Raw genomic sequence first — 19,753 nt, forward strand, 5'->3', positions numbered from 1 at the left:
CAAAGCTAGTGGAGGTGATGGAATTCCAGTTGAGCTATTTCAAATCCTAAAAGATGCTATTGCAAAAGTGCCACACTCAATATGCCAGCAAATTTGGAAAACTCAGCAGTGGCCACAGGACTGGTAAAGGTCTGCTTTTATTCCAATTCCAAAGAAAGGCAATGCCAAAGAATGTGCAAACTATCACACAATTGCCCTCATCTCACACACTAGTAAAGTAATGCTCAAAATTCTCCAAAGCAGACTTCAGCAATACATGAACCGCGAACTTCCAGATGTTCAAGCTGGATTTAGAAAAAGCAGAGGAACCAGACATCAAATTGCCAACATCCATTCGATCATCGAAAAAGCAAGCGAGTTCCAGTAAAACATCTATTCTGCTTTATTGACTATGCCAAAGCCTTTGACTGTGTGGATCACATAAATTGTGAAAAATTCCGAAAGAGATGGGAAACCCAGACCACCTGACCTGTCTCTTGAGAAACCTGTATGCAGGTCAGGAAGCAACAGTTAGAACTGGACGTGGAATAACAGACTGGTTCCAAATAGAAAAAGGAAAACTGGTTCCAAAATATGTCAAGGCTGTATATTGTCACCATGCTTATTTAGCTTATTGTCTGCTAAAGGCTGTTCAAGGCTTATTGTCTGCCTTATATGCAGAGTACATCGTAAGAAACATGGGGCTGGAGGAAGCACAGGCTGGAATCAAGATTGCTAGGAGAAATATCAATCACCTCAGATATGCAGATGACACCACCCTTATGGCAGAAAGTAAAGAAGAACTAAAGAGCCTCTTGATGAAAGTGAAAGAGGAGAGTGAAAAAGTTGGCTTAAAGCTCAACATTCAGAAAACTAAGATCATAGCATCCAGTCCCATCACTTTATTGCAAATAAATGGGTAAACAGTGGAAACAGTGTCACACTTTATTTTGGGGGGCTCCAAAATCACTGCAGATGGTGACTGCAGCCATGAAATTAAAAGACGCTTACTCCTTGAAAGGAAAGTTATGACCAACCTAGACAGCATATTAAAAAGCAGAGACATTACCTTAACCACAAAGGTTCATCTAGTCAAGGCTATGTTTTTTCCAGTAGTCAAGTATGGATGTGAGAGTTGGACTGTGAAGAAGGCTGAGAGCCAAAGAATTGATGCTTTTGAACTATGGCGTTGGAGAAGACTCTTGAGAGTCCCTTGGACTGCAAGGAGATCCAACCAGTCCATCCTAAAGGAGATCAGTCCTGGGTGTTCATTGGAAGGACTGATGTTGAAGCTGAAACTCCAATACTTTGATGCAAAGAGCTGACTCATTGGAAAAGACCCTGATGCTGGGAAAGATTGAAGGCAGGAGGAGAAGGGGATGACAGAGGATGAGATGGTTGGATGGCATCACTCAGTGGACTCATTGGACATGAGTTTGGGGAACTCTGGGAGTTGGTGATGGACAGTGAGGCCTGGTGTGCTGCAGTCCGTGGGGTCACAAGAGTCGGACACTATTGAGTGACTGAACTGAACTGACCATTGCAATAATTAGTAATGTACATCTGATCAAAATAACACACATAAATTTTGATAAACCTTATACATGAAAAGTAAAAGTAGAAATGTGTGTTTAAGGTAGTGATTTCTATGTTTAATTAGTTTGTGTATCTGTGAACAAATATTATTTCCTGCTACAATGATAGTGTTCATCATCATTTGTTACATTTTCTGTTTTATTTTTTAGATATACAATGGGGCTTTCCTGGTGGTTAGGATGGCAAAGAATCTGCCTGCAATGCAGGAGAGCCAGGTTTGATCCCTGGGTTGGGAAGGAATTGCTACCAATTCCAGTATTCTTGCCTGGAGAATTCCATGGACAGAGAAGCTTGGCAGGCTACAGTTTATGGGACTGCAGAGTTGGACACGACTGAGCGACTAACACTAACACAAGTACAGTATCTGTGCATGTCACATAAATAAACAAATGGGAATGGAGTTAGTTTGCTTGTATTGTGCACCAATGTCTACTTTGAACTCCTGAGTAATTTACCAAAAATGAAGGACTGATAAAATACCAAAGATGATTTAAGAGGCTTATCAGCTGACAAGTCAATTAGGTTCTCATTTAGTTTTCTTGAAAACAACTGAAAACCACTTGAATTGCAGAAGGATTTATTAACCAGCCATTAAGGTCATTACCTTTCTCAATACCTGCACCATATTTCAAATAATTTCTTTGTCATTTTGTGTCATCCCAGAGGCAACACAGTAAAACTGGTAAATGGATGAAGAGCTGGCCTCTATGAATGAGAGTGGGAGACTGACAAAAGGGAAGACCTTGACTCAGGCTAGATCTCAGGTGGTCCATTTTATGACAAAAGTGTATATGGAGGTTGACATCCACAAAGAAGCCTTCATGCATCCTTTGAAAAGCTTCATCTCCCCTCAGAGGAACACTAGCTTGAGGGTCTCTATGTCACATTAGTACCAAGCGCCTGAACAAGTGTGAGATTTCTCCTATAATTTTGTCCGTCCTATACCCTTTGATTATAAGCAGATGTTAATAAGACCAGGAAATGTTTGACAAAGGTGGCAGAGAGTAAGTTCTTCTATATTCTTTGGTATCAGCTTATCTGTTTCAGGTATTTCTATGTATCTCATTTTCTCTAATAAAAATGGGGATTTGCATCATTACAAAATAGGACACAGTTGCACAGATTATTAAATAGTCTGAGACTTCCGATTGGAATTTCAAAGGGAGTGTGCATTGGCAAACATCTACCATTTTATTGTAGAGCTTATGTTTTCTGTTATTTTGAAAAGCATAGTTTTCCTGTTGCAAGGCATGATATTAGAGGGAAGGAGAAAACATAATAAAAGGGGAAAAAGGGTGAGTTTGAGAGCAGCTTTTAAAGAATTCCAGTTGTATTTATTCCCTATTTTTTTGTACCTCTTGTTTCTGGCCACGTAACTGGGAACACCTTTCAAATGACACAATCAGATGGTTTAAGAAAGTAGAAGAAAATGTTATCAAGGTCAGAAGTCTCCTCTCAAGGGCCACAGTCCTTGAAGCTGTTGGAATATCTCACATGCTAGATGAATCTTTTTTACAGTCTTCTTTTCTCAAATAATGATTTCCCATTGTAATCAAAATTATTGATCTTAGAAGTTTGAAAGAACTCAACTATAAATTTAAAACACAAGAGTTTGCAAAGTCATAGAAAAAACTTCACTCAAGTATTTCAGGCCCTTCTCTGGTTGTCCAGTGACTAAGACTTCAAACTCCCAATGCAGGGGGCCCAGGTTCCATCCCCGGTCAGAGAACTAAATCCCACATAACACAACTAGGAATTCAAATGCCAAAACTTGGGATCCTGAATGCCGCAACTAAAACCTGGCACAGCCAAATAAATAAATATTTTAAAAATAAAATTGTTAATAAAAGAAAGAAATTCAAAACCTAATTCTTCCTATCTTTACTTTGGTTGTCTATTTTTCTTTTGAATTATTTAAATAATCTATCATATTCTTTGGTTGATACTGACTGGAACAGTAACCCTTTTCTTATTGATACATTATATATTAATGAGGTTTGATTTTTATCTCTACAAAGTAAACAAAAATATGCAAAGATTCACATATAATACCTTAGTATCTGTTTAATATTCCTCTTCCTAGAAGGAAGTGTGTGTGATTTTTAAAAAAGTCAGAGTTTGGAGTGAGAAGACCTGAGACTGATTATGATTTTAGACAAGCTACTTAATTGAACTTCTATTAGGTTATCTATGAAATAGTGATAACAGTTTTCCTCTCTGACGTTATTACATGTATGTGAAAGACATATGTGAATATAGAGTGAATATAAACACATATACTCAAAAATACAGACCAATGAAAATAATTCTCTCTGCTCTACTCTGTGGAGTTTAAATTTTAAGGACATGACAAAGAAGATTTTAAAAGTCTAGTCTTACTTATAAAGGATCATATATGTCTTATATATATGCATATGGTTAATTTATGCTTTTAATAATGAAACTAGGGAAAAAAATCAGTTCAGTTGAACACACAAATAATTTTATCAACACAGTATTTTCAGAGAAAGAATTCACTTCATTGAACTATCGCAACACTGAATTTCACAGTTAAACCCACATGCAGATTGTAGTATAATTTTACATAATGTGTTTTGATGGAATGTGTTAAATATAAAATAATCCAATGCAATTTCCATTTAGCACATTGTACAAAATGAATTCTTCAGTGGAATTAACAAGTTCATAATCTCTCCCATAAGGTGCTATATATTCAAAGTGCTCTGTAGCAATGAGGTTGAGATCAAAGAAAAACACTGTAGAACTCCATACAAATGCAGCTTAGTGATAAAAAATTGGATATAATGGAGAGGAAACCTATTTTATAATGTAAAACAGTGGAGATCTATGATGTGCCATGAGTGATGTTCATCCTTAAAAGGGGGTGGGGTGGAAGGATTTCACATATATATCATTACAGTCATAATAAAAATGAGTTTAAAGGTGAGGTCATCACTTTTATAGTGACCATCATTTCCTCAAGTGAAAAGAGAGAAGAGACACAGAGGGTAGAAGAGACAGAAAGAGGCAAAGTTCACGGTACTTCTGCAATCCATTTTCCAACTGAGACTAATCTTCAGTACAATCAATAGTCCGTGACAGCAGTTTTCAGACCAGAGTGTACATCAGAATTACCCAGAGGGCTTGTTAAAACACCAATTGCTCTGCCCCACCCACAGAATTTTCAATTTAATAGGTATGGGAGGAAGGCAGGAATTTGTATTTGGAACAGTTCTAGGTGATGCTGATATCCTGATCAAGGCTGCATGTTGCGAACCACTGGTCCATTATATTAATACCTTTGATCACTGAATGACTCCTTTATTAAAATGAAACACACCTCTAAAGATAAAAATATATATATATAAAGATAGTATGCCTGATTTTTAGGGACATAGGGCAACCAGTGTGGACTGTATAATGATTAGGGCAGCAATTGTCAACTTTTTGTACATAGTAAAATCAACTGAAAAATTAAAACAACAAAACAAAAAACCAATGCCTACACCCATCTAAAACTAATTAGACCTGAATCCCTAGGGTAGGATCAAGGATTGATTCACTCATGAAAGTGCCCCATGAAAGTCTAATGTGTAGTGTAACTGGAGAATCACTGCTTTAGAACATCTTCTTTCACCTCCTTACATAATGAAAAGATAGCAAAACATATGCGCCCTTTGAGACACTGGTGTATGAACAGAGATGTCACAGGGAAATTTAAATCCCCAAGAGACACAGCTGCACAACTATTTCTAGTGATATGGGGACCAGGGGTAATTTAGAAAGCAGTCATGACCGTTGGTTTGCAATGCACTGCAGGGTTAGTTCACAGGTTTGAAATAACAGAACCTGGGAAGTTGAGCAGCATGCTAATTTAATCCAAGTTTCTTTTCCACTGAATGACACCAACCAGAGTCTAGAGTCTCAAATGTTGGCATACAGGCTGATGTGCAATGTTTACCTGCTATAATGATTGTTACTCATTTTACTCAGCTAAATTATTTACTACATCAATTTAATTTGAGTGGCCCTATACATAAGTCCCCCAAGGATAAAATGCCACAAGCATTTACCTGTTCACCTCAGAAAGCAAGACTACAGAAACATGCAGAAAGAAAGGGCATTTTGAAATAAGATTTAGACGTTAAATTACTGATCTGGCATAAATAGAAAGCATGACTATTTATTAGTAAATAGACATGCCATGGAACCCTTTTCTGGAAGGACTTACAGGTCTGGAGCAATCTTTAGCACTGAAGGTACCTGGAAGAACATTTAGAGCTCATTTTCACAGACAAAGCCAAAGATTTTAAATCAAATGCTCGTGTATGAAGCTGGGACTAATATGCGATTATAAATAAATAGGAATTTAAAGAAACCCCAAATATCAGGACTGGGCCTTTCAGGTAATCTTTGGTAAAAGTCAAGCATTTGAAAATGATCAGTTTGATTTGAATATAGACATGTTAACTGTGTAGAATTACGTAAGAGCCTTCCAGTCCTCCATCAGAAACCAGCACTCTAGGAAGGAGCTGAGCACCTATTCTCAAGGTGCGTGAGGTGCTACAGACCAGCTGGCAGATTGGGAATCGCTCAGACAAGCACAGGGATTAAAAAAAAAAAGTTCTGGTGAGATATTCGGGTGAATCCTTCTCCTCCACTCCAAGTCTTCTGGAAGACATCTTGGAAATATCCTGAAAGACAATAAAAAGGATAGAACTATGAATATAATCACTCAGAATAGTAGAAACCAGGCATTAAGGATACATCGTGCAAATAATAGAAACACAAGGAAATGCTAGAAATAACTTTGGTCTTTAGTTATAATCATCAGTATTTCACAGATATATGTTTTAACACGCTTCAAATATTTTAATATATTTTATCAATTTATGCTATATATATTTGTTAAACTTCACAGAACTTCAGAAATAAAGACAGCCCATTTAAAGGCAAATTAAGCCTTTTTCCTTTTGTCCCCATGGCACACGCTCTCCTCTGTATCCATCTTCCTGGCCCTGTAAGGGAGAGGAGGAGGATCTCACTGCTTGAGAGCTGTGCTTGCAAAGACAGAGGCTGGGATTTAGAGTTGTACAGGGGCTAGAAATGGGTCCCTGTATGCCTCTGGTCTGCCTGTCCATCTTGCCCAGCCCCTATCCTGATGGGCTCAGCAGCCCCTGGAACTGAAGCCTGTGTGCGCAGGCACTGATAAAGGGATGAGACAGCCCACAGGAGAAGAGGCCCCAGGTGGGAGATCTGTGCAATCCTGCAAACAGGTCGGGCTTAAACTCACCATCAGCCATGAAGTCTCTTAGGCCTTCCCCGGACTCAAGGAAATATCCAGGTCCTCACTTCCTCTTTGCACTGAAAGCTCTTGCTTCTCTTGGATTTCCCTGCAGTTGGGCTTTTCAGGGAGTGTTTCTGTGCCCTGTGGACTCTCTCTCCTGGCCTCTGACCTGTTCTCTTGGGATAATTCCAGTCTAAATTCTCCAGCTTCCCCTGACTCCTGCTCCCCATCAGGACTCCCCATCCCTGCCTCCTCTCCCACCAACTCAGACTCAGCCTCCAGTGTGGTTTCGGCCTTCTCTGCCTCCCCAGCTGCCCCTGGCTTTGGAACCTTCCCTTCCAGGTTAGAAGGTTCCTCTGGAGCCTCAACCTCAGCCTCCAGTGCCGAAATTGCAGTCATCTCCTCGGCCACTGGCACATCCTCCCTGCTCAGCACTATCCCCTCTACAGCCACCTTCTCTGCAGCTGCTGTTTCTCCTGGCATCTCATACACTGTGTGCCAAGCTTCCTCCCCAGCAACATCTGAAAAGGAGGAGACTTTATTTGCTTCTATTTCCCTCTCAGCAGAATCGTCCTCCCTCTCTGCAGCTTCTTCTGAGGCTCCTCCTCCTTGATGGGGGTCTTCCACAGTCATAACCACACCATGCACACTCCTGTCCCCCTTAGGGTCCCCATTCTTCAGCACTCCTGTCCCCAGTGTGCACTCTTTATCCCCCTCCTCCTCTGCGTCCTCATCCATCATGTCACTGAATTTTCCTGCCATCATGGAATCTCCCTCGGGAACATCTTGGGTCAAGGCTGTGATGGCTACTCCCTCTGGCCCCTGTAAAGGCCCGTCTTTATTCCTCTCTTCCTGGCTGGCGACCATGTCTTGATCTTTGGTTGCAGACCCCTGGGCCTCACCTGCATCCCTAGGAGTCTGCACCCTCTCTGTGGACTTGGTTTCGGGAGCTCCTGACACCCCCTCCCCTGCAGGGGTGGACTCCTCTTCCTGCTCTTCGTGGGCCACATTCTCACTAAAGAGCAGCTCTGCTGAGCCTCTGTGCTCTGTGATTCCGGCACCTCTCAGTCTTTCCCCTCCTTCCCCTTTCCCCCAAACCGTTATGTTTTCTAGGGAATTTTCAAATCCAGGGGCCGCTTCAGACATGTCAACCTCCTTGTCTCTCAGTGAGTCCTCTCCTCGTTGCCCTGTGTCTTCAGTCACTGCAGATGCCCCCGTGGCTGCTTCATCCTCGGCATTACACTCCATTTCATTTGGGGAGGCTTGTGTCTCTTCCTCTGGTCTTTCTTCCTGCACAGGTTCCCCCTTTTTCCTTTTAAGATTTTGTTCCTCTTCTAAAGCGTCTTCATCCTGAAGCACCTCTGCCCTCGTCACCTTTTCTCTCTCAGATTCAGTTTCCCCCAGAGGTGTTTTTGACCTCTCAGCTTTGCTCCTCTCTCTCTTTTCTGAGTCTAATTCCTCAGGTAACATTTCTTTCCTGTCATCATCTTTATTAGACTCTGACTCCATCACCATCCCCTCCTTTTCCACCTGGTCCTTACGAAGTCCTTCCAGGCTGTCCACTGAACTCCCCATCTGAGTAGCCTCAACCTTCTCAGAAATGGAGGAGCTCAAAGGTGTCTCCATCCCCGTGACTGCCTCTCTCTCTTTGGTCGGCTCGTCTCGCCCCAGCATTGCCTCTTCTAAACCCTCCTCTCTGTCAGATGTAGCGTCTTCCGTGGATTCCCTGTCCTCTAGGTCTGTGCATGCTTCCTCTTCACTGTCCTGCACGCCCAGCTTTGCAGACCCAACCGCACTCACAGCCGCGCTGCCAGAATTTCCCTTCTCTGGCCTCACTGCCTCTCTTAGGGCCGCTGTCTCCTGAGCACACCTTGAGTTCAGAGCTGCTGCCTGGTTTGCCAGCACCGCCCTCTCTGAATCCTGCCCACCTTCAGAAGCTGCCTCCTCCGTCTCCAGCACTGTTTGCATCAAGGCCTCACCTTCATTCAGACCTCCAGAGTCTGCTACTTCTTCTCTGGCACCTAACCCTTCTTTATCCTGCCTTCTATCCCCTTCTGCTTCTGCCTCTGCCTCAACTGCCATGCCCTGAGAGAGCTCTCTTTCCTCTGTAAACTGTCCTACTAATGCCAGCTGTTGTACTTTTGGCTTCCCCTGCCCCGAGGGAACCTCATTAACCCCGGCTTTCCCCCGCAGTGCTGTATCCCCTTTTCCTTCTGTGTCAGCATCCCTGTGTTGAGGACCTCCACCTTCCTCTGCTGCTTCTTTCATCTCCAGGGTATGCTCTTCTGATGCAACTTGCTTGGACTTCTTGTTTGAGCTCAGTGCAGTCCTTTCCTCCACCACTAGATTCCTATCCAGTGCTATAAAATAAGGTTAGAAATCAAGGTTACTTTAATCAAAGTGCAGGAGGAGACATTACATATAATTTTCTATATATAAGAGATATTTATATATAATATCAAGGGGCTGCTGATATTACATTTCATTTCCTCAATTCTAGGATGCCATCAGCTGTAACATGCACCATGATTTAATAATGGCTTTTCGTGATGAAAAAAAAAAAAAGAGCTATCAAATTTAATGGACACACATTGATATTAAAGGAAATTGAACATCAGAACTGTTGAAAACAAACAAAAAAAACCCTATGTCTTAGAATAATAAAATCTCGCTCCCTCCCTCTCTTTCTTATACACACACACACACACACACACCCATACACACATACATATATCCCACTTTCAAATGAAATATTAGGACTTGCAGAAAAAATTATGCAACAAGGAAAATAGTGAGGATTTCATTTTAGCAATCATTGTTCCCTACAGGACTATAATATTCTTGTTCTCAGCCTAGGTTTCTTGTACTCATGTGAGCATTTAGCAACAGAATCATAATGCAATATGAACTGATCATTATCCCATACATTGCTCCCATTAAGCTGCTGCTGCTGAGTCACTTCAGTCGTGTCCAACTCTGTGTGACCCCATAGACGTCAGCCCACCAGGCTCCCCCATCCCTGGGATTCTCCAGGCAAGAACACTGGAGTGGGTTGCCATTTCCTTCTCCAATGCATGAAAGTGAAAAGTGAAAGGGAAGTCGCTCAGTTGTGTCCGACCCTCAGCAACCCCATGGACTGCAGCCTTCCAGGCTCCTCCGTCCATAGGATTTTCCAGGCAAGAGTACTGGAGTGGGGTGCCATTGCCTTCTCTGCCCATTAAAGCCACTATATCTAAATTTAGTCCTCAAATAACTTCATAGCTTAAGGTAAGACTTTATACTATAGATACAAATTTGTGTTGTGGGTCAGAATACCTCCCCTCTACCTTCAGAAATTGATTTGCCTTTGGCAAAAGAGGATCACAGAGCAAGACAGGACTTTGTAGTCTGGGACAATTTTCAACATAAATAACCTACCTGAAGCATTTCATAAGTTTCTCATCCATACTTTCCTGCAAATCTGGGTGTGTTAGCTATCATACTTCAATAAATACAAGTTCAATATTTCTTAAAAGGCTCCAGATAGATTTTTATCCTTTAGCAAATATGTGCATTTCTGTTGTAGTGATCCACACAAAATAAATAAAAGCATTCCAGACCAAAGGCCAAAGCATTTAAATTTTTCAACTGCAGAATGATACTTAGGGAGATTCAGTTCAGTTCAGTTCAGTTCAGTCGCTCAGTCGTGTCCGACTCTTTGCGACCCCATGAATCGCAACACGCCAGGCTTCCCTGTCCATCACCAATTCCCAGAGTTCACTCAGACTCACGTCCATCGAGTCAGTGATGCTATCCAGCTGTCTCATCCTCTGTCATCCCCTTCTCCTGCCCCCAATCCCTCTCAGTGTCAGAGTCTTTTCCAATGAGTCAACTCTTCACATGTGGTGGCCAGAGTACTGGAGTTTCAGCTTTAGCATCATTCCTTCCAAAGAACACCCAGAATTGATCTCCTTTAGAATGGACTGGTTGGATCTCTTTGTAGTCCAAGGAACTCTCAAGAGTCTTCTCCAACACCACAGTTCAAAAGCGTCAATTCTTTGGCACTCAGCTTTCTTCCCAGTCCAACTCTCACATCCATACATGACCACTGGAAAAACCATAGCCTTGACTAGATGGACCTTTGCTGGCAAAGTAATGTCTCTGCTTTTGAATATGCTGTCTAAGTTGGTCATAACTTTCCTTCCAAGGAGTAAGCGTCTTTTAATTTCATGGCTGCAATCACCATCTGCAGTGATTTGGGAGCCCATTCTCAAACTACCATACAATTGCATTCATCTCACATGCTAGTAAAGTAATGCTCAAAATTCTCCAAGCCAGGCTTCAGCAATATGTGAATCATGAACTTCCAGATGTTCAAGCTGGTTTTAGAAAAGTCAGAGGAACCAGAGATCAAACTGCCACTGGATCATGGAAAAAGCAAGAGAGTTCCAGAAAAACATCTATTCTGCTTTATTGACTATGCCAAAGCCTTTGACTGTGTGGATCACAATAAACTGTAGAAAATTCTGAAAGAGATGGGAATACCAGACCACCTGATCTGCCTCTTGAGAAACCTGTATGCAGGTCAGGAAGCAACAGTTTGAACTGGACAAGGAACAACAGACTGGTTCCAAATAGGAAAAGGAGTACGTCAAGGCTGTATATTGTCACCCTGCTTATTTAACTTATATGCAGAGTATATCATGAGAAACACTGGGCTGGAAGAAGCACAAACTGGAATCAAGATTGCCGGGAGAAATATCAATAACCTCAGATATGCAGATGACACCACCCTTATGGCAGAAAGTGAAGAGGAACTAAAAAGCCTCTTGATGAAAGTGAAAGAGGAGAGTGAAAAAGTTGGCTTAAAGCTCAACATTCAGAAAACAAAGATCATGGCATCTGGTCCCATCACTTCATGGGAAATAGATGGGGAAACAGTGGAAACAGTGTCAGACTTAGGGAGATTAGAGCTTCTCAAACGGTCCTCTCTATGCTTTCTATCAATCTAATCTTCTTTGTTTGCAGAAGACACTGGAATAGATTCTACAGCATAAGTTGTAATGCCAGGGTGCCGACTTCCAAATGGTATAAATATATAAAGTAGGCAAGTGTGTCTTCCTTGTGGTTTTCTCTTGCTTGCCCTTTTGGCTAACCATCTCACCCCTACCCCATTCCCAGAAACCAAAAGCCCTGATCTTACTCACTTCGTCCTTACTCTGTTACTCCATCTGGGACTGTCCTATAACTGCAGTTCCTCTCCTAACACCACACATGGCTGTCCTTTGTTCCTCCTCTTGGCCTCTTACGAGCTATTAAAACAAGCCATTATGAAGTCAGACAATAACAGCTGATATTACATTTCCCTTTAAAAATGTATTTGGAAGGTAACTTTTGATATATTCATTGAAGGGAGCAACAGAAACTTCCCCAGGAGAAGGGATAAGCTACCCACTCCAGTCTTTTTTTGGTTTCCCTGGTGGCTCAGTCGGTAAAGAATCCCACTTGCAATACAGGAGACCTGGGTTTCATCTCCCTGGGTTGGGAAGATACCCTGGAGGAGGGCATGGCAACCCACTCCAGTATTCTTGCATGGAGAATCCCCATGGACAGAGGAGCCTGAGGGTCTGCAGTCCTTGGGGTCACAAAGAGTCAGATGCAACTAAGCACACAGCACAACAGAAACCTCAGGTCTATCAGCAGCGTGCCATTAAGTCTTATAGGAGGTCCTCAGCATACCACAGCAGTTATTTATTATATTAAATGTAGAGCCAAATGGGCTTCCATGGAGCCAGTTCACCTGAAAGAATACGGTTTGTTTTATTTCATTGCAGATTGCTAGATTTAAAACAAAATTAAATGAAAGCCATGAGAAACAACATATCAAGTCTCTTTAATAGTATGTGTATTACTATTCAAATTCCTGCATGAAAGTATACTTCAATAGTCAGTTATAAAAAACATTTAAGCAAAGTCCTCTGTTTTGCTAAGTTGACCTCTAAATTTATGGATTAAAATTAAAGAACATTCAGGAATACAGGGTAATAAAATTGCCTAGCCACTATGTAATAATATATTGTGCCTAAAAGTGGTAATGGCATCTAGCTGAGTTATTACACACACACACACACAGGGGAGTCAGACATGACATTCCTGAAGCAAGGGAGAAAGCGTAATTGAAGCCCTTCTAAGAAATATCAATACAAAAACATGACGTGTTTTTGCTAGTAACCTCATGGGCTTTTGAAAAAAAATAATGAATATAAGAAACCAAGCAATATTCACAAACAGGGGCAATCTGATTTAGTGACTGAATGTGTACTTGGGAGTCAGACAGATCTGGGTGAGAATGCCAGCTCTGCCACATAATTGTGTGAACTTGGGAAACATATCTCTAAGTATTCATTCTCTTATCCTAAAGCGATAATAGCAATCTTTGACTCACAGAATCTTTTTAAGAACAAACCATAAAATGCTTGGCACAGTGCCTGGCACACAGAGAGCCCTAACAAATCTCCCTTCCACATTCCCCTCTCACTGCATACAATATGCGATATTTTCTTGCTTGAATCAGATTTAACAGACAACTACTCTGCCCGCATTGCAGAAGTTTCGGGAGGTATATTAGAACTCCTCTGGTTGAATGCCCACTATGAAAGACTTGGATTCTTGAAGCCCCGAGTCCTTCTGCAGCTCAGTCCACTCAAGTTCGGGTGTCACCTGGCCCTCTCCACACTCCCTGGGGGCACTTGAGCTCAGGGAACCAGTCTAAGTGCAAATCATCTGGCTGCTACTATTTGTCTTGAGTAACAAAGTCCTTTTTCTCTGACCCAGGAATCTTGTATCTTCTGATGCATCTGTGAAACTGTGAAATTTGTCTGCTTGAAAATAGAGTGAAGTCTCAAATACCTTACAGGGCTTGATGCCCATCATTAAAAATTGGATGTGGGGGGTAATGTGACCACATGATGAATACAATGAAGCCCCCTCTCCCTCCCCTACTTTCACACACACATACATGTATTCAAATCGGGATATTTTAAAAAAATTATCTACTAAATACAGGGAAACCTGATTTCAAGGACACAGGCTGTGTGACTAGATATGTATGAGTCATGGTCTGTTGAGTCGCCCTAATTGGCACTCCTGCAGCTGGAAGACTCATCATCAAGAGCCAGGTCATTTGCTGATGGCAATGAATTCTTGCCTAATTTTAAAAAACGAGGAGTTCAAATAAATCATCATGAAATGTGTCTGGGCTCTTCAAGTCTCCAATGGGTCAGTTAGGCACATCCACCTAACTGGGCGACAAGCTAAGAAATAAGATTGGTCTAAAAATCCCTACCAATATTTTCTGTTATTTGCAGTCCTTTTTCACTATCTGAAATCCTTTTTTAAAAAACAAACTCTAGGCACCAATGTATTCAAAAAAAGAATAACTTTCATGTCTGATGTCAGCTCCAAAGCTCCCCTTAATGCCTCTCAACCACCTCCTGCCATCACATTCACTGGTCAAAAAGAAAATAAAGACGGAAACAAGGATAAGAAGATGAAAGATGGAAATGCACTGCCTTTGGCAGAGGCTTTCTGAAGATCTTTCCTAGGTAATGATGCACCCTTACCTGCACCTGTGTCAGTCTCCAGCTTCCTTGAGAGCTTCTCTCCTTCGTCTGTGCTGCTAACACCAGACTTGTAGTCGTAGTGGCAACAGAGGCTAGAGTCCGCAGCTTCAGCTGCTACCTGTTCAACTGATTGGAGACCACATAAAATATCAAAAGGTATTGAAAACAGGTCAAGGAAACATTGTAAGTGAAACAGCAGTAAGTGGGGTTAATTTAAAAGCATTCACGTTAAGACCCTGTTTTTAAAATGTCAGGATTAAACAATGTCCAAGCTATGATTTCAAAATGAAAAAAAAAAATAGGAAATCATGAAGTAAAGAAATCCATGCAAAAAGATACTTACATTAAAAAAAAAAAAAAGAAAACAGAGGCAACAGCCAGAAGCAGTGACAGATTTGCCAAAGGCACATGCAATGAAATAACTGTAAAGGAATTTAGTTGCCTTTTCCTTTTTAGAAACATGTTATGGCTTTTATAATCCCAATCATCGCTATTCTTTTAGATCTCTAAAACTACCAGAACTGACTATACTATAAGCATTTTATCCATTAGTAGATATTTGAGTGATGTGACCCCAACACTCCATGTGGACAGAGCAGAAAAAATATTGCATAATTCCTATAAATTTGACAGTAAAAGCTGCTGTAGACATTTCTGTTTACCTGCACTGATTACTAGCACTGAGCTTTAGGAACGCAAAGACCTAAAGAGTTCAAGTTCCATACTAACTGTGTCACCTTGGGTAAGTTCTTTGGCCTAAGGCTCAGTCTCAGCTTCAGTATACTCATCTGTCAAAAAGAGATATCTTAGTGATTATATGGGGAGCATTACATGAAATAATACCTGTGGAACATGTTTATGTTTAACTTATTAGCAAGTGCCTAAGCACCTAATGGGGCTTCCTTGGAGGCTCAGTTGGTAAAGAATCTGCCTACAATCAGGAGACCTGGGTTTGATACCTGGTTGGGAAGATCCCCTGGAGAAAAGCATGGCAACCCACTCCTGGAGAGTGGAGAATTCTTGCCTGGAGAATCCCCATGGACAGAAGAGCCTGGCAGGTTACAGTCCATCCTTGTCTACATCCCTTGCTTGTCATCAGATCCTGTGTCTCTAAATCTCTGACAGCTATCATCACATCACTTCCTGGTTAACAGAAGCTCACAGAAGAATACTAGACCTAGATTATCCCTTTTATATAAAAACATAGTGTCTCCAAAATATCCTCCCTCTCTTTCTCTCCCTTTCTTTCTTTGCTTCCCTTCTCTCTTACTTTCTTGCTTTATTTCCTCTCAGATAGGCTGATCCAGTTGATCCAGAGACTGTACTTCAAGAAAAGAAAAACTAGAATGTGATCCCTTGCTCAGTTTAGGGTGAGTTGTTAAGAGGCAGTTAGTTACTTACTCATCCCTCTGTGTTTGGAAACAAATAGTGAGATATCTGGTTCACATAGCTTTCAGGGGAAAAAAATGGAAAGAATTAACTGCATTAATCTTAAGAGAAAAAAAGGTGGAAGTGGAAAGAAGTGCATCACATAGGCCAAATGTATTCTCTGTAAGCAGTCTTTGAGCATCAGTTTTCCTCACTCATCCAATCCACCAAATATAAAAAGTTTTTTTTAATAATAATAATAGAGTTTAGCGATGACATCAACTCATGATAATTAGGTTATCATTGTTTTTTCTTTTTTAAATCAAGTCAATCCTTATTTTAGTAACTTTATAACATAGTATATATAAGTTAGATATCGTCTTTCCTACTATACTAATGCTGGCACTGTTTAACTAGAGAGTCTAAATAAACAGTGTTTTAGGTCTTTGTGTATAAATCTGCTTGACCTACTAAGCAACAGAAATCCCAAGGTTGGCAGGACAGGAGGGTGGAGGGGAATCTGATTTGGTATCAATTACTGAAGCTCTGTTTCATCAGAGCCAACAGGACATCTAAGCTTTTCCCCAAGTAGTCCACAGGCTATAAAGAAATATGGTTTACTATACAGTTACAGAATCATTATGTTGTATACTTGAAATTAATATAATGTGGTGTGTCAATGATACCTTAATAAAATATTTAATATGATTTACAATAATAACTAAAATAAACAATTAGCAGCTATTGAACCAAAAGACTATTCTAAGAAGCCAAACAGTACTAGCACAATCTGTAAATTACAGACTCACTCAGAATTTCCTGAAGCATGTAGTCCTTCTTTCTCAGGACTGTAATCACCATTTGCCCATGTCAGCTAGCTTGCCCCTGGAGGGTTAGGCTTTGGAAGTCAATGACAGCCTGTACAGGTAGGTGCTGCCTGATTCAGATTTAGCAAAAATGGGACACCGGCCTGAGCATCAAGGATTTATTAGGTGAGAGATCAGAAAAGGCCTTACTTGGTCATTTTTTTCTCAGATGTTCTTTTGAAACTGAGACTTAAAAGCAAGACCTCAGCCAGTGTCTAACCTTGACCATTTCCCACCTACTGTATGGGAGGACAGTGCATGCTGAGACTCCCGTGTCAGCAGTGTGACACATTGCCCTGTTTCCTCTATCTATTTAGCTCTTCATCCCTCAAGGCTCTGCTCCTTCACCTTGCTATAAAGATGACCATTAAAAGCAAACAGAACTGTCAGTTCCCATAGCATCTGCAGCAAAATGGAAGAGGCTCATACAGAGAATTCCATGGGAAAACATCTTTTCAACTCAAATGCTATAGGATACTTCGAGATATTTTTAGAATACCAAAATATTATTACATTACAGTATTAGCTTTCTATTATGAAAACAAACATTTTACAAATAATATATGTTACTTTTCCCAAGTATGAAAAGAATACATATTCACTACTTGAAGCTTGAAATAATGATAATTTAAAAATGCAGGGACAATACAACTAAAGATAAAAACAATATCCTATTTTCACCATTCAGAAACAACTACTAGTCAACATTTTGGCAGGTTTCTAAGTATGGTTTTTTTTTTTAACTTTACTACTTCTATAAATAACATTTTGTATCCCATTTTATTCATTTAGCAAAATATTGTGACTGTTTCCATGTATCATTTAATAAGAACTATTCTTCAATAACTGCATGGAATATTCTAATAAAGATTTACTAAAATTTGGCTAACCAATTGCCTGGTGTTAAATGTTGAATTGTTTCTATTTTTTGTGATTATAAAGCTACTTCAAATATAGCTCATAATTATTTTATTATTTCTGACTATTGCCTCAGTATAAATTCTTGGAATTGGAATTATTGGGTCAAAAAGCATGATAACTTTTAGACACTTTTGATACATGTTTCTCTATGTTCTTCAAAAAAGGAGTTATCAATTAATAATTTCACCTCTAATGATAAGGGGTCTTACGTCCCTGTACTATTACAGACAGTTTCTCAGTTTCCACCAATTCCTTCTAAATTTGATAATTTAGTCATTGAAAAGTGGTGGCAAGGATATGGTTTTCAATATTAGTAGGCAAGCTTTCTAAATTCATTCCCTTTCCTCTGCTTCTTTTGAAGCTAAACAAACCAGCAATTCTGTATCAGAAGAAAGTTTTGCCAAGAATTGTTTATCTGAATTTTAAGAGCCTAAGAAGACTCTGATGCTGGGAGGGATTGAGGGCAGGAGGAGAAGGGGACGACAGAGGATGAGATGGCTGGATGGCATCGCGGACTCGATGGACGTGAGTCTGCGTGAACTCCGGGAGTTGGTGATGGACAGGGAGGCCTGGCGTGCTGTGATTCATGCGGTTGCAAAGAGTCGGACACAACTGAGCAACTCAACTGAACTGAACTGAACTGAAGAAGGCCATATAAACAGAGTAAATATATATCCAGGTTTATTCCAAGTTCCCGGTCACTTTGAAAACTATGACTGTTCTTTGACCACTTTTTGTGTCGCCAATCAATAATCTTCCCAGCAACTCACTGTGACAAAATTCATGACTAACATTATCCACCTACACAGTGAAAATGTTCATATGTTCCCTTTGGCATTGAAACATGGCTTACAAAAAACCCAGGATTAATTACAACTCAAGACCACACCTGTTCAAAGATAACATTCAGAAAGCTAAGGTCTATCCTCTACACAGTGGCGAGAATAATCTTTTCAAAACTTTACGCTCATGTCATTTGTATGCTCTGATTTTTCCAGTGACTTCCTATCGCAGAATAAAATCCTCCTAATGGCATAAGTCTTTTTTTCCCTCTGGCCTCATCTTCTCCCACTCTCAGCTTGTCCATTCTGCTTCTGTCACACTGACCTCCTTCCAAATTCTTCACTCAAAAACTATGCCCCCAATTTAGACTCTGCATTTGCTGGGCTCTCTGCTTCTTGTGCTTCTTCTTCAAATGACAGAGTGACTGACCCCTGCGCCTCATTGCCCTCTCTGCGGGAAATGTGTCCCCTCACTGAGAGAGGCCAGCCCTAAAAAACACTACCCCTTCCTCAAACCATCACTCTATCTCCTTGCCTTGATTTTCTTTTCTGCTAGCACTTAGCCCATATGCCCCATTACATGTTTGTTTTTCACTTATTGGACATATCTCTTCCCAGAATATAAACTTCAATATAGGCAACGTAATATATTGTTACGTTCACACCGAGAACAGCGTGGCATAAAACAGGTATCTAACAAATATTTCAGAAGGAATCTATGAAAACAAATAGCTAGATGCTTTCACAATTCACTCAGAAATTGTATTTAGAACTGCAACTCTTAATGCATGATTTTCTTGTTCTTTCATCAAGACCATTCTATCCTGCCTACATGAAGATAAAATTGCATTTTATTTAAATCCTACTGTTTAGGTTTATATTACTTGGCCAAGCACTATGACTTCTTCTGATTCAAATATGAAAGTATAAAATGCCTACTTCTATATACATTTTACATTATATAAAACTTTATTCTTAATATTTTATTTATATTCATAATGTATAAATTATATTAACTTCACAAATTAAGGCACATGAATTATTCCACCATGAGAATACAATGTGTCACAATGCATTAAGACAGCTCAAACTAAAAATAACAGAGAAAACTAAACACATTTAAATAACACTATGCTCTATAATACTGAATTAACTCCCAAGGACACTATCTCATTGTAGCTAGCAACTATAATCTTTTACTTTACCCACTTCACTGCATACGACTTATCTTTTCTATAAATTCACCTGATTTTTTGGTGGACTGGACAAAACCTAATTAAGTGTGACATATCATAAAATACTTAGAAGGAAGCTATCACTTTATGTTATCAACATGAAAGGTATGAAGGCATT

At 40.3% G+C, this 19,753-nt stretch overlaps 1 protein-coding gene across 1 annotated transcript in view; it reads right to left on the reverse strand.

The window, feature by feature from the left end:
• Nucleotides 3,993-19,753, reverse strand: part of ERICH3 (glutamate rich 3) — a 126,157-nt gene continuing 110,396 nt past the window's right edge. The window contains exons 13-15 of the mRNA XM_013962743.2: nucleotides 14,464-14,589; nucleotides 6,869-9,222; nucleotides 3,993-6,269 (exon numbers count right to left, since the gene is read on the reverse strand). Of these exons, the coding sequence (XP_013818197.2) occupies nucleotides 6,887-9,222; nucleotides 14,464-14,589 (2,462 nt within the window). The 3' untranslated portion in view covers nucleotides 3,993-6,269; nucleotides 6,869-6,886. The remainder of the gene's footprint in view (nucleotides 6,270-6,868; nucleotides 9,223-14,463; nucleotides 14,590-19,753) is intronic.

This window comes from Capra hircus, chromosome 3 (genome assembly GCF_001704415.2).
Source record: "Capra hircus breed San Clemente chromosome 3, ASM170441v1, whole genome shotgun sequence".
NCBI classification, from domain to species: Eukaryota; Metazoa; Chordata; class Mammalia; order Artiodactyla; family Bovidae; genus Capra; species Capra hircus.